General features: G+C 48.9%; 2 protein-coding genes across 11 annotated transcripts in view; one reads left to right on the top strand and one right to left on the bottom strand.

Moving 5' to 3' along the window:
* The window catches only part of CCSER1 (coiled-coil serine rich protein 1), a 735,108-nt gene that overhangs the window by 95,499 nt on the left and 624,215 nt on the right, over nucleotides 1-15,394 (top strand). The gene's annotated exons all lie outside the window — the stretch shown is intronic.
* LOC308194285 (uncharacterized protein) lies at nucleotides 6,479-8,475 on the bottom strand. The gene is made up of 2 exons (XM_080589985.1): nucleotides 7,504-8,475; nucleotides 6,479-7,108 (listed from the first exon to the last, which is right to left on the bottom strand). Exons 1-2 carry the CDS (start codon nucleotides 7,891-7,893, stop codon nucleotides 6,818-6,820), a joined length of 681 nt encoding a protein of 226 aa, XP_080446111.1. The 5' UTR covers nucleotides 7,894-8,475; the 3' UTR covers nucleotides 6,479-6,817.

Below are 15,394 nucleotides of genomic sequence, written 5' to 3'. Positions count from 1 at the left end.
CAGTTTGGCTTTAAACTGCCCAAATTAGTAAATTATAGCCCTAATATGTTACACTTTCCAGTTGGCGTTTCCCATGCATTTTAATTGGAATGATGAGAAGTCATCAGAAGAGGAGCTTGTTAGAGGGATTTTACTCCTCTCGAGTAATTCTCCCTCCCTCAAAAAAGGAGACTAATTAAATGCTTCCTGTTTGGTATTGTGTTCCTGTATAGCCTATTCCTAAGTGTGGGAATGACTTAAGTAAGTATTCCTGGCTAACCCTACAAGTCTTCCCATCTCTCATTCAGTGTCACCTTTTTTGGCTGAGAGGTTGAGTGGTGATCCTTTAGGTCTATTCAGCCCTGGTGAGTCCACATCTGGAGCACTGTGTCCATTTCTGGGCTTCCCAGTACAACAGGGACATGGAGTTCCTGGAGAGAGTCCAGAGGAGGGCTACAAAGATGATTGGGGGTCTGGAACATCTCTCTTAGTAGTAAGAGCTACTAACATTGAGTTATTATCACCTGGACACGTTCCTCATTGCATTGAAATTTCAGTGCCTCCAGGTATTGCTCTTAGCTTTCTTACAGCACCTGTTGCATTTACTGCCTTTCCAGAAACTCACTGTACGGCCCTATTTCAGTCTCCCCTTTCCTCTCCCTTCCTTGCCCCCAATGAATCTCAACTTCAGAAGTTGCAGAGGGAAATTGAGATTTGTGCTATTCATTCAATTCATCTGTTGTTTCTGTCCCTCAGAGCTTGAGGACTACAGTAGTCACTTCGGCTATTCATTCAAGAAGCTTTGATGGTTCTTTTAGATGTTAATGGTCTGAAGCTGGGGAGACATTTTGGAGCAGGTTCCCAGTCATGCTGCAACAGGTGGAAAGGGTCTGGGCCACACCAGGAACAGCTGTGCGGGTATGTGCCTTCTACTGCTGTCCCCAGCTTGAAAACTTCACACAGCATAGACTGGCCTGAGCTGAGGAAGGTCAGAGCAGGAGTCTTGAGAGCAGAGAATAATAAAAGCACAGACTGATCTCTTCTTTCAAACAACATCTTATCCTTTCACAGCAACTTAAGAAATTGCAGATGATGTATGAATTGCTGATCAGGGCTAGGTTTAGCACCTCAGGATTTGCTGTTGCCATATAACTTTGGTTCGTCTGGAATACAGCAACTGAGTTACATGTATAGCAAACACAGATAGGTAATAGCTTTTTTTTTTTTTTTGGGGGGGGGGCATAATACGCTATTTATAATGCTTTATTATATTAAATAACTTCTGGTTAAATTTTCAGTGCAATCTCAATTGCCTGTCTAGCCATCTCTTCTGCAAAGCTTTGGGAATACTTAAGTAGTTTGACTCCACCTCTGTTTTTAGTAACCTTCTTAATAAACCTCACTTGCCTTGGTACTTCCTATGCATCTGAAATTCCTGGGCATTTTGTTCCTTGTTTTATGATAAGCCATCTTCCTGGGCAAAGTTTAAAGTCTGAATAGTTGGCTGCCTTCTCCATTTTATGGGTGTGTCTGCTTATTTGCTTCCAACTTTCTTCAGGTACTCAATATAAAAGGAGATTCTTAAAGTTGGAGTCATGGTGGATCAAGAAGAGACCACAGCATTTAATATAACCTATTGGCCTGAATATTGCAAATATTTTCTTGCATAGTTTCCTCAAATCCAACATAGGCAGGTATGTGAAAGCGCCATGTGCATGCCTATGAAGTATTTGTATAAGAATTAAAATAATTTCAAGCAGTCACCCCAGCATCTGAACTTTGACCTGCTAATGACTTCCTCATTGAAAAACTGTGGAGCATTGAACTACTGTGCTTGGCAAATTCAGACTGCTCATCTGTCAAAGCTGAATAAGAGGGAAACGTGTATTTTGTAATCCATTTCAAAGAATGTAAAAAATAGAAGCCGTTGTAAAAGGAACAGTAAGATGCTGAATATCCTTTTTGTATGTTAAAAGCAGATGAAACACAGTAGGACTAATCCATAGCATACAATATGTGCACTCGCTTTTGTGTTAAATTAGATGATTCATCTGCTCATGTAAACATAGGAGTGTCTTACACACTGAAGAATGGGTAGTGGTAGAGGACTGGAGTTAGTGGGAGTAGTAAGAGGTTCAAGGATATGTGAAATCATTTACATGTATTCATACATCTCATATTACTTACTATGCTAGCACATGCAGGTTTTTGATGGGCATATTTTGATCGCAGAGTTTAGTACAGACGTTCAGCACAGATTGTAAGTCTGACGCTGTAACCCAGAGTTTATTTTTTATTTTTTTTATATCAAAACAAAGATAATTCTGAACCTGTATATTTTCTCTAGAGGTTAGCCGGTTATTGCCACTTAACCCAGAGAGAGAAAGATTTTCCTATCCTGTTTGGTCTGTTGAATGAGTTAGGGCCATAGCTATGCATTCGGAAGGGGAAAAAACACAAGGACAAAGTGAACAGTGCAAAACGTGGCAGTGCAAGCATGTGCTCAAACTATGACACTCAATGCTACAGCAACTTTTGTGTAGTTAGTGCAAGAAGATGAACAGCGCAAGTGCTTCTCATGTTATGCTTTATCTAAATAGTGCTGTATTCCCTTAGTCAGCAATTCCTATTAAAATTGTACCATATGTTCTCAGAAAACAGCAGATGTACAGTCTAACAATTAGCAACAGAACTTTCCCACTTGAGGATTTGGGATAATACCAAAATAATTCATAATTAATTTGTGCTCCATGCGTAAGGCAGATTTTCCGTTTGTTACTGTTTGTCCTCACTATTTGCTGTGCATACGTGGTATTTCAAAAGGGTTTGCCACTTGACAATTTTAGAGCTCTTACATAGACACTGCATTAAATCTTTTCAATAACCCTGAAAGGATTAGTCACTTTAATGCTAGAATGACTAGGTGACTTTCTCAAGACTGCACAAGGCACCCTAGGGATGCTGGGGGAAGACCGCAGGTGTCTTGAAGGATAATGTTCCTGCCAAGACAGCCACAGCTGCAGAGCTGATGGGGAGCTGCCCAGGGGCACAGCATCTGCTCTTTGAGAAGGTACCACCTTGGAGGTAGTGCTGAATGACAGTGTCTCTTCAGCCGCTTTACACCTTTTGAGTACTATATATTTCATTAATAAAAGGAATTCTAGGTACTGGGTTTTAATTCCAGTTTTCTCTGCTGATGGGTGTTGCTTGCTTTCTAACACCACTGAATGCTGAGTAGGTGGAAGGCAGGTATAAATTACGTCAGAATAGGACGCAAAATAAGGGAAGCAGGGGAAATGGCCTGATTTCCACTGTAACTTTTGATGGATATTCTCAGGCCTGGAGTAGTCTGAAGGATACAATCTAAATTAAATTCCGCTAGAATAAGCCTTGCTGTGGGAAGGAGTTGACCAGCTTAAGAAGATAGATTAAAAAAAAAAAAGGTTAAAATTGTTCCAGCCTAGTTTTCCTGTACTGTTTGTTGTGAATACTATGTTAGCCTTTATATCCTCCTGAGAAATGTATTAATTAACTTCCTTTTTCCTAGTTTAGCCTCATTTCTATGGAAATGTGTATGTTGTTTATAAACCTTCCTTCAGTGGAAAATTCTTATGACTTTCTTATATAGCCCTTTGTTAGAAAGGCATGTAATTTTATGGGGCTTAGATTCTTAAGTTCTTGAAAACAATGCCAAATCTGTAAGAAAAGGCAAAAGTTATCTCTTTCTATTCAATACTTTTAACCACTGAACTTTTTGTAGTAGTTTTGTCAAATGTCAAACTTTGATATCTTCTGTACAATGTGTTATGGTCTCTTTCTACAGTTTTTATTTACAGTGGATTAGATGTCCACGTGTTTCTTTTTCTCCATTCTTCTTAAGCCAAACAATAATTGTCAAGTATTTCCTTAGAAATTCTGTAGTCTGTAGATGTTTGATCTCTCTGTTGTTGATTTGAACCAGTCAACGCTGAATACTTTTTTTGATGTTCATAAAGTTAGCAGAAGTGCCATAAATGGAAACAAATGGCATGTTTTTTTTTTGTATGTGGACAAATTTCTAATAGATTTCTTTCTTACATCATAGATAATTTTAGCTTATCCAGCCACTGAAGTATTCAAAGTGTCCTGTGAGAATAAAATGCAAGCAAAAAATCCTACCACTGTTCATTTGTATTTCTTGGTCATATCTGGATGAGTGATCAAACTGTGTAAGACTAAATTAGTTGCACCAGTATTCTGTACTTTCCCAGAGCATGCATTGTGGTTCTGGTAGTGAGGCATCGATATTTTTTTTTTCACTAGGAAGACAGTAATTAATTTTGGCATTCAGCATATCTGTCTTTAACTTTTCTATCTGCTAAAGACATTTGTTAATTTGACTTTCACTGTAGTACTTGTTTTTCCAGGACAGTCAGGTAGCTACGGCTTTGAAAAACATCTGTTTTTCTTCTATGCTTTTTCTTCTAAGATTAAATCACCTTATTTGTATTAAAAGATGAAGCTCATAGGGTTCAGATTTGAAGACAACCAGCTACCCTAGAAGTATGAAACCACTAATCTTAAAACCTTTCTTACTGGTTTGAAATACCTTCCTAAACTCAAAATACCTTTACTTCCAGAATCCATTGGTTGGCCTTGAAGTCCCGTACGTGCATCTATTACAGGTGTATCAATTTTATTTGAAAAAAAAGTCACTCTTTTGGCCACTGGGTATGAAATGATATTGGATTACTTTCAGATTGTGGCCTGAAGAGAAGAGGAGGTAACCACTTTACTGTTTGTAACAACTGTCTTTATTAATAGTGTTTTCTCTCAAACCAACTGTAACATATATCTCAAAGTATTCATCTTGGAAATAGAATTATGATAAGAAAATAAGTGTAAAAAATAAAACTAAAAATGTTATAGGTTTCATACTGACCTGATGGGTCATATTCATATGGGATTCTGCCCAGTTTATTCTTGGTCAGAGAGCAGGGAGTCTCAAACCCCAACCCTACTTTGGTCTTATTAGTATCTACCTCTCTGAACTTCTCTCCCAGTCTCTCCTCCTGTTAACTGGGTTCCTGCACCCCTGTCTTTGAGTGGGGAAATCTTTCCTTGTTTGCAATGGAAAGTTAGTTTTTAAAGGGATGGTTTCCTAAATCCCTGCTTTGGTTTGTAGTAATACTTAGAATGGCAAAGACAGACAGTTAATTACAACACGTGAGACCTTGGCTGAGGACAAAGGTGCATTTTATGTGAATGAAGAGGCATGCATAGCAGGGTGAGAGGAACAAAAGAGGTGTTTGGGCAATGGAACTAGTAAGAAGAAATGGCAAAGTTTTATGTTGGTCTGCGCAGGCATTTGGATGTGTGTTTAACTTTACATGGGAAAGCAGCCTTGCTTAACCCAGTGGGACTAATTATAGGAATAATGTTATTCACATGCAGTTTCGTGCTTTTACTTTGGAGAACCGTGAATCAGAAACCTAGAGGGAAGTTAAAGGTGCCGTGTTAGTTCAATTTGCCTTGCTTTTGTTTATCAAGTTTAATTTCTTACTATAATAATGAAATAATTTAAAATCTTATAATTGGAACTTTCCTTTATTCTGCAGTAAATAACATTTTATATACATTTCTTAACATTTTTAATATATTCACTCATTCTCATACTTGTCAATATTGCATAGAGATGACACAAATATCATTCTTTATTAAATGGAAGAAGTTTTCATTTCCTATCCTTCTCCGTTTTTTGATATAAACTCAAAATATGTAACTTGCTGGGGCACATTGTTTCCTAATATAAGTCTTGTGACTTTAATGTGTTGCACAGTGGTTAAATTTGGTGGTGGTGATTGCCTTCTTCTTCACACCTTTCTTCACTATTCAGTATGTAGCTTTCGTTGTGGTGATGTCAGATAGGGTCATACCATTCTAAAGCACCGGTGAACCTTTCTTCCCCTTGGGAAACTATACATGCTCGGTGAGAGGATTTTATTTTGTGGGAATGTCGATCTGCTTGAGGCTACGTAGGAAGGCTCTGCAGAGGGATCTGGATAGGCTGGATGGATGGGCCGAGGCCAAGTGTACGAGGTTCAACAAGGCCAAGTGCCGGGTCCTGCGCTGGGAGCACAGCACCCCCACGTAATGCTGTGGGAAGAGTGCTGGAAAGCTGCCTGTCGGAAAAGGACCTGGGGATGTTGATCGGTAGCCAGCTGAATATCAGACAGCAGTGTGCTGGCTACCATGGGCGGATGGCCAGAAAGACCAACAGCTTCTTGGCTTGTATCAGAAGCAGCGTTGGCAGCAGAGCCCAGGGAAGTGATTGTCCCCCTGTACTTGGCTCTGGCTCTTGCTTGCACCTCACTCTGTGTTCGGCTTTGGGCCCCTCACTGCAAGAAAGACATTGAGGTGCTGGAGCATGTCCAAAGAAGGACCATGAAGCTGGTGAAGGGTCTAGAGAGCAAGTCCCATGAGGGAAGTTGTTGCAACGCCATCCCTGAGATATTTAAATGATATGTAGATGTGGTGTTTAGCAACATGGTTTAGTGGTAGACTTGGCAGTACGAGGTTAAAGGTTGGAACTGGTGGTCTTAGAGGCCTTTTCCAACCTTACGATTCTGTGATTTCTGTGCCTCTGCTTGTAGGTTTGGCCTTACAGAGTAGCCATTGCTCAGGCACTGGCTGGCCATTGGTCTGCTTCTGGGAGGCGGTGAGTGATGGCTCTCCACTTCAGATTACCTCTCTTGTTCTTTTTCTCTTTCCTTCTCCTCTCCCACTTTATCAGGGGACACGCGTACCGGGGATGGATGCAGACAATACACGCAACCTCCATTGTTTTGTTTCACACACTTTATTCACTGGGGAGCAGTCCCCCCCGATTCCCTCCCAGAGCCTCTTGGGAGCTGTGGCTCTCCAGGGAGATGGAGAAAATGCTCTCCTCCTCTTCCATGTCTTCCACCTTTCTCTTCTTTTTGGCTCTCTGGGTCCTCCCAGCTTTTGGGTGGTGGAGGAGCAGCTTTCTTAGGTGCTTCTGCATCAGGACGATGTTTCCTTCCATCCGGCATAGCACCTCATAGCTGTCGTAGGAGTAGCCACAGTGGCAGCACGTCCCTGAGGAAGCTGAGGGTGTCTTGCTCACCTCCTGGAAACAAGAGGCCAAGGGGGGCATGATGAAAGGGACATGGGCCTTGGGGGGGCTAGAGACATCTGCACCGGGGCTTGGCCTCTTCTTGAGAACTTTGGGTCCTGCTGGGCTGCACCGGGCAGCACGATGTGCAAAGAAAGCCTCAGGCAGGCCCCATATTTTTCTCCCTCAGGCATCAGCCTGTCCCTTCTTCTTCTGAAGATGAGACCCACCTCTGCCTCCCAGGGGTGGGAAGAGGTCCAGGAAGACCCAGGACACCTTAGGGTCCTCCTGAGTCCTTCATGACCACGTGGGCTACTACTCCTTGTCCTACCCGTTACTGACCCAAAGTCCAAGGCCTGGCAGTCCCAGCAACCTGGCACTGTTTGGCCTGCCTGACCTCCGTCACTCACCTCTCTCTGGCATCTCCTGGCGTTCCTCCATAAGTAAATCCTCCAAAGGAAAACCCCGCCGAGCAGGCACAGGGCTGTGCTGCTCCCATAGGGCACCTCCACGGACCGAAAAGTTGCATCCAGCACAGCCAGGGAGGACCAAAGCTGGCCCAGCAGGTAGGGCAGGTAGGAGCACTGGCTCTCTGTACCAATGCCCTGGTGCTCCAGGTCCTCAGGAGCCACGTCCCACATAAGCGTGGCCCAGGAGGGCCGGCTGGAACAGCCAAGGCTGCCAGGGAGCAGAGAGGCCACGCAGAGCAGGAAGACAAGGGAGAGCCCCGGGCTGAGCATTTTGCTGCTCCTTCTCTGGTCTCGACCTCTGGCCGTCACCAGCAGCACCGCTGTCTGCATGCTGAGTGGGTGATGGTGCCAGCAGCCACACGGTGCTGTCACCGATGGCCCTGTGATGTCACAAGGCCTTCGTGGGGCACCCAGCAAGAGGGGAAGTCTTGGCAGGGAGGCAGGGCCCGGGGAACCGAATTTCTCAGCCGGCCACTCCCACAGCCATCCCCCGCTCTGGGTCTGCCTCAGCACTGGGGCCTGGGTCGGAGCCCTGGGGGCAGGGGCTGTGCTCCAAAATGCTCAGTGAGGAGGTGCTGTGCCAGTGCAGGGGCGTTGCCTGGGCCCCCTGGACCCATGCTCGTCCTTTGATGCTGTTCATATGGGCTGTGGGGCAGTTGTGGCACTGCCCGCAGCACAGGTGGGGTGCTCAGGGGCTTTGGTGGCACAGGCAGGAGCAGATTGCGGGCCCAGCTGGGGTCCTCTGGGGTTGGAGTGGCTGCAGGGCCTGCTGTGGGAGATGGGTCTGCGTTGAGTGCAGCTCGGTAGGCGTAGGCCAAACCCAAGCATGTTTCAGTGCTTTGTGTCTCTTGGGAATTGCCACTGTGCTGGCTAATATGTGCAGATGGCCAAGAAGACCAACAGCTTCTTGGTTTGTATCAGAAGCAGTGTTGGCAGCAGGCCCAGGAAAGTGATTGTCCCCCTGTACTTGGCTCTGGCTCTTGGTTGCACCTCACTCTGTGTTCGGCTTCGGGCCCCTCACTACAGGAAAGACATTGAGGTGTTGGAGCGTGTCCAAAGAAGGACCATGAAGCTGGTGAAGGGTCTAGAGAGCAAGTCCTGTGAGAAGAGGCTGAGGGAATTGGGCTTATTTAGCCAAAAGAAAAGGAGGCTCAGGGGAGGCCTTATCGCTCTTTATAGCTACCTCAAAGGAGGTTGTAGGGAGGTGGGGGGTCGGTCTCTTCTCCCAGGCACGAAGTGACAGGACAAGAAGAAATGGCCTCAAGTGGCACCAGGGGAGGTTGAGGCGGGATATTAGGAAACACTTCTTCACTGAAAGGGTTGTGTGGCATTAGAACAGGCTGACCAGGGAAGTTGTTGCGACGCCATCCCTGAGATATTTAAATGATATGTAGATGTGGTGTTTAGCAACATGGTTTAGTGGTAGACTTGGCAGTACGAGGTTAAAGGTTGGAACTGGTGGTCTTAGAGGTCTTTTCCAACCTTACGATTCTGTGATTTCTGTGCCTCTGCTTGGAGCACCTTTCTTCCTTTGGGAGGACTCGTAGCTCATGCTTTGGTGCAGAGGGACCTCCAGTGTCCCTTTGTGGCCCATGCCTTGGCCTCACAGGCCATAGCTTGCTATTTCTTTGTCAAAAGACGTTCCTATGTATCATGGAAGGTGATGAGGTCCCTGCAGTGTTGCAGGCAACAGGCTGGGAAAGACAAGTGCCATTTGCTCCTCTGTGGGGAGAAGGCAAAGCCACTTTTGGGACTGCTTTTGTTCAAGGACTCGGGTGCGCTTGGTGTCTCCTGCAGAACAATGGGGAACTGTGGTGTTTGCCTTGAGGGAATTTCACGCTGGGGATAAGATAATCCATGATCTGAGTGACAGGCTGTGGCTGGAGGCTGTAATTGTATGACAGAAGAAACAATACAGCAGGAGCCACCTGGGCCAAGGGAGGACAGGCCTCATAAAGATCCAGGCAAATGCAGCTGGCAAACCCAACCTGAGCTGTTTTTGGCAGCCAGTGACCCAAGCCAACAGGCCCCATGTCCTTTTCTGAATGATCCCGATAAGAGGCGGCCCAAGCCCCAGACTAAATGAACTGAACCAATCTGCGTGGCTATTGGAATGGACGTGTGATGGGGCCCTGTGATGCGGATGGCCCACGGACAAAGCGAAAGATACCTGTGTAAATAGCAAAGGATGGAGAGGAGGGGTGGTGTCTGATGAGGATGCATTTGGGTAGCATAGGACCTGAGCAAGCTGCAGGCAGTGGAGATTGCCTTGGGCCTGTCTGGGAGGTAGGTGACTTTCTCCAGCGCAACCCCCATGCTGCTGTTTTGGATGTGACTTGAGACAAACAGGCACCACGAGAAGGCTTGGGAGGGGGCAGCTGATGGTGGAGGGAGGGCGTAGCTGGGACAGCTGACCCAAAGTGAGCACCGTGGAATGTCATCCTCAGAAGTAAAACCTGTAGGTTTGGCCTTACAGAGTAGCCATTGCTCAGGCACTGGCTGGCCATTGGTCTGCTTCTGGGAGGCGGTGAGTGATGGCTCTCCACTTCAGATTACCTCTCTTGTCTTTTTCTCTTTCCTTCTCCTCTCCCACTTTCTCAGGGGACACGCGTACCAGGGATGGATGCAGACGCAACCTCCATTGTTTTGTTTCACACACTTTATTCACTGGGGAGCAGTCCCCCCCGATTCCCTCCCAGAGCCTCTTGGGAGCTGTGGCTCTCCAGGGAGATGGAGAAAATGCTCTCCTCCTCTTCCATGTCTTCCACCTTTCTCTTCTTTTTGGCTCTCTGGGTCCTCCCAGCTTTTGGGTGGTGGAGGAGCAGCTTTCTTAGGTGCTTCTGCATCAGGACGATGTTTCCTTCCATCCGGCATAGCACCTCATAGCTGTCGTAGGAGTAGCTACAGTGGCAGCACGTCCCTGAGGAAGCTGAGGGCGTCTTGCTCACCTCCTGGAAACAAGAGGCCAAGGGGGGCATGATGAAAGGGACATGGGCCTTGGGGGGGCTAGAGACATCTGCACCGGGGCTTGGCCTCTTCTTGAGAGCTTTGGGTCCTGCTGGGCTGCACCAGGCAGCACGATGTGCAAAGAAAGCCTCAGGCAGGCCCCATATTTTTGTCCCTCAGGCATCAGCCTGTCCCTGTTTCTTCTTCTGAAGATGAGACCCACCTCTGCCTCCCAGGGGTGGGAAGAGGTCCAGGGAAGACCCAGGGCACCTTAGGGTCCTCCTGAGTCCTTCATGACCACGTGGGCTATTACTCCTTGTCCTACCCGTTACTGACCCAAAGTCCAAGGCCTGGCAGTCCCAGCAACCTGGCACTGTCTGGACTGCCTGACCTCCGTCACTCACCTCTCTCTGGCATCTCCTGGCGTTCCTCCAGAAGCAAATCCTCCAAAGGAAAACCCCGCCGAGCAGGCACAGGGCTGGGCTGCTCTTGTAGAGCACCTCCATGGACTCAAAAGTTGCATCCAGCACGGCCAGGGAGGACCAAAGCTGGCCCAGCAGGTAGGGCAGGTAGGAGCACTGGCTCTCTGTACTAATGCCCTGGTGCTCCAGGTCCTCAGGAGCCACAGAATCGTCTAGGTTGGAAGAGACCTCCCAGATCATGCAGTCCAACCTCTGTCCTAACACTAAGACCTCCACTAAACCATATCACTAAGGGCTACACCTAAACGTCTTTTAAAGACCTCCAGGGATGGTGATTGAACCACTTCCCTGGGCAGTCCATTCCAATGCCTAACAACCCTTTCAGTAAAGAAGTTCTTCCTAATATCCAACCTAAACCTCCCCTGGCGCAACTTTAGCCCATTCCCCCTCGTCCTGTCACCAGGCATGTGGGAGAATAGACCAACCCCCACCTCTCTACAGCCTCCTTTAGGGTACCTGTAGAGAGCAATGAGGTCTCCCCTGAGTCTCCTCTTCTCCAGGCTAAACAACCCCAGCTCCCTCAGCCGCTCCTCGTAAGACTTGTTCTCCAGACCCCTCACCAGCTTCGTTGCCCTTCTCTGGACTCGCTTGAGCCACCTTCATGTCCTTCTTGTAGTGAGGGGCCCAAAACTGAACACAGTACTCGAGGTGCGGCCTCACCAGAGCCGAGTACAGGGGGACAATCACCTCCCTAGTCCTGCTGGCCACACTGCTTCTTATGCAGGCCAGGATGCTGTTGGCCTTCTTGGCCACCTGAGCACACTGCTGGCTCATATACAGCTGCCTATCAACCAGTACTCCCAGGTCCTTCTCTGCCAGGCAGCTTTCCAACCACTCATTTCCCAGCCTGTAGCTCTGCTTGGGGTTGTTACGCCCCAGGTGCAGGACCCGGCACTTGGCCTTGTTGAACTTCATACAGTTGGCCTCAGCCCATCGGCCCAGCCTATCCAGATCCTCCTGCAGAGCCTTCCTGCCCTCGAGCAGATCGACACACGCACCTAACTTGGTGTCATCTGCAAACTTACTGAGGGTGCACTCGATCCCCTCATCCAGGTCATCGATAAAGATATTAAAGAGGACCCGCCCCAGCACTGAGCTCTGTGGGACTCCACTAGTAACCGGCCTCCAGCTGGATTGGCTCCATTCACCACAACTCTTTGGGCCTGGCCATCCAGCCAGTTTTTAACCCAAATAAGCGTACGCCAGTCCAAGCCACGAGCAGCCAGTTTCTTGAGAAGAATGTTGTGGGAAACGGTGTCAAAAGCCTTGCTGAAGTCAAGGTAGATCACATCCACAGCTTTCCCCTCATCCACCAAGCGCGTCACTTGGTCATAGAAGGAGATCAGGTTCGTCAAGCAGGACCTACCTTTCATAAACCCATGCTGACTGGGCCTGATCGCCTGGTTGCCCTGCAAGTGCCGCGTGATGACATTCAAGGTAATCTGCTCCATGAGCTTCCCTGGCACTGATGTCAAACTAACAGGCCTATAGTTCCCCGGGTCTACCCTCCGGCCCTTCTTGTAGATGGGCGTCATGTTTGCTAGCCGCCAGTTGACTGGGACCTCCCCTGGTAGCCAGGTCTGCCGATAAATGATGGAAAGCGGCTTGGCCAGCTCCTCCGCCAGTTCGCTCAGTACCCTCGGGTGGATCCCATCCGGCCCCATCGACTTGCGTACATCCAAGTGCTGTAGCAGGTCGCCAACCCTTTCCTCATGGATAGTGAGGGCCACATCCTGTTCCCCATCCCCTTCCACCAGCTCAGGGTACCAGGTATCCAGAGAACAACCGGTCTTGCCGCTAAAGACTGAGGCAAAGAAGGCATTGAGCACCTCAGCCTTTTCCTCATCTTTTGTAACTAAGTTTCCCCCCGCATCCAGTAAAGGATGGAGATTCTCCTTAGTCCTCCTTTTTGTGTTGATGTATTTGTAAAAACGTTTTTTGTTATCTTTAACGGCAGTAGCCAGATTGAGCTCCAGATGAGCTTTGGCCTATCTAATTTTGTCCCTGCACAGCCTCGCAACATCCTTATAGTCCTCTTGAGTAGCCCGCCCTCTTTTCCAAAGATTATAAATCCTCCTTTTTCTCCTAAGCTCGAGCACAACTCTCTGTTCAGCCAGGCTGGTCTAGTTCCGCGTCGGCTCGTCTTTGGGCACGTGGGGACAGACCGTTCCTGAGCCATTAAGATTTCCTTCTTGAAGAGTGCCCAGCCTTCCTGGACTCCTTTGCCCTTCAGAACCTCCTCCCAAGGGACTCTGCCAACCAGTGTCCTGAACAGCTCAAAGTCAGCCCTCCGGAAGTCCAAGACAGCGGTTTTACTGGTCCCCTTCCTGACTTCGCCAAGAATAGAGAACTGAACCATTTCGTGGTCACTCTGCCCAAGACAGCTCCCGACCACCACATCTCCCACCAGTCCGTCACTGTTTGTGAACAGAAGGTCTAGTGGGGCACCTCCCCTGGTAGGCTCTCTAACCAGCTGCGTCAGGAAGCTATCTTCCACGCTGTCCAGAAACCTCTTAGACCGCTTTCTCTGGGCTGTGTTGTGCTTCCAGGATATGTCTGGGAAGTTGAAGTCCCCCACGAGAACAAGCACTGATGATTTCGCGGCTTCTGCCAGCTGCTTGTAGAACTCCTCATCAGTCTCCTCATCCTGGTTCGGCGGTCTATAACAGACCCCCACCAGGATGCTTGCCTTGTTGGCCTTCCCTCTGATTCTAACCCATAGCGACTCAACCTTATCATTCCCAGCCTCAAGTTCCTCAACATCAAAACACTCTCTAATATAGAGAGCCACACCACCACCCCTTCTGTGCTGCCTCTCCCTTCTGAAGAGCCTATAGCCAGACATTGCAGCACTCCAGTCATGAGAGTGGTCCCACCACGTTTCCGTGATGGCAACCAAGTCATAGCGTTCCCGCTGCACGATGGCTTCCAGCTCCTCTTGTTTGTTACCCATGCTGCGTGCATTAGTGTAGATGCACTTCAGTTGAGCCATTGCCTTCTTCCCCGGCTTTGCCATTGTTCCCCCTGTTACAGCTCCAACAAGCCTAATTTCAGCCCCATCCCCCTTCTTTCCTAGTTTAAAGCCCTCTCAACGAGCCCTGCCAGCTCCTGGGCTAGGATCTGTTTTCCCCTTAGAGATAGGGACCCATCTGCGGTCACCAGGCCGGGTGCCGAGTAAAGCGCCCCATGGTCAAAAAACCCAAAATTTCTGTGTTGGCACCAGCCTCTGAGCCGCGTGTTAATCAGGTGGGCTTTCCGTGTCCTCTCGGTACCTCTCCCTGCCGCTGCAGGGATAGACGAAAACACCACCTGTACTCCTGCTCCATCCACTAACCATCCCAGTCCCCTAAAGTCCCGTTTGATAGCCTTCAGGCTTCTCTCTTCAATATCATCAATGCCAGCCTGGACTATCAAAAGAGAGTAGTAGTCAGAGGGGCGAACCAGGTTGGGAAGCTTCCTGGCAACATCCCTGACCCTGGCCCCAGGGAGGCAGCAGACTTCCCTACGGGTAGGGTCAGGTCGACAAATAGGGCCCTCTGTTCCCCTGAGAAGGGAGTCGCCTACTACGATCACCCTTCTGTCTTTCTTGGTGGAGGCAGGCTTGAGGCGTGGAGTCAGCTTCCTCACCCTAGGCATCCTCCTGGGTAGACTTTCTACCTCGTCCTCACGCACCAGTCTCTCAAGCTCCAGGGCCTCAAATCTGTTACGTAAGGGCACCTGGGAAGGTGGGGCTGGTAGGGGGGGGCGTTGCCTGCAAGGTCGAGCAGGGACCTGTCTCCATCCCTCCTCAACTCCTAGGTCTCCTCCCTCTGCCCGACAGCGACAGGGCAGGGGGTCTATCCCCATCTGGGGTGTCTGACCCCGGTACCTCTCCTTCAGGCCCTGCAGGGAGTCACTCCACCAGTCTATCTCCCGCTCGCACTCCCTGATAGCCCTCAACCTCTCCACCTCCTCTTTGAGTTCTGCCACCAGGCGGACCAGGCCGTCCACCTGCTCGCACCTCACGCACACGGTGCCTCTGCCTCCCTCAGATGGCAGCAACAGGCTCAGACACTCCCTGCACCCAGAGACCTGAACTGCCGCATTGTTGAGCAGGCGGTCAGTCTGGGTGGTTACAGGCTTTCTAGAGAGAGCGCTTTGCCTGGTGAAGACCATTGCAGCCTAGCTAGGGGTCGACAGCCGTTAAAGGTGTTGTTCTTATGGGCGGGGGGGAAACTCTGCCCTCTCCGCCCTCCCTGCGCGAACTGCCTGCGCAAGCTGCCGCGCCCCGCCCTGTTTGCCCGCCCTGGTCGCTCGCGCTCCTTAGGGGCCGCTTTTGAACGGCCGAGGAGGGGGCGCTGCTGGCTCCGCCTACGGCTCGTCAGCCTCCCTCGCGGGGGCTGCCGGGTCCTGGCGGCTCCCTC

The sequence above is a fragment of the Anser brachyrhynchus genome (genome assembly GCF_964034855.1).
Source record: "Anser brachyrhynchus genome assembly, chromosome: 4".
In the NCBI taxonomy this organism is placed as follows: domain Eukaryota; kingdom Metazoa; phylum Chordata; class Aves; order Anseriformes; family Anatidae; genus Anser; species Anser brachyrhynchus.
This window is presented reverse-complemented; position numbering and strand designations above follow the sequence as displayed.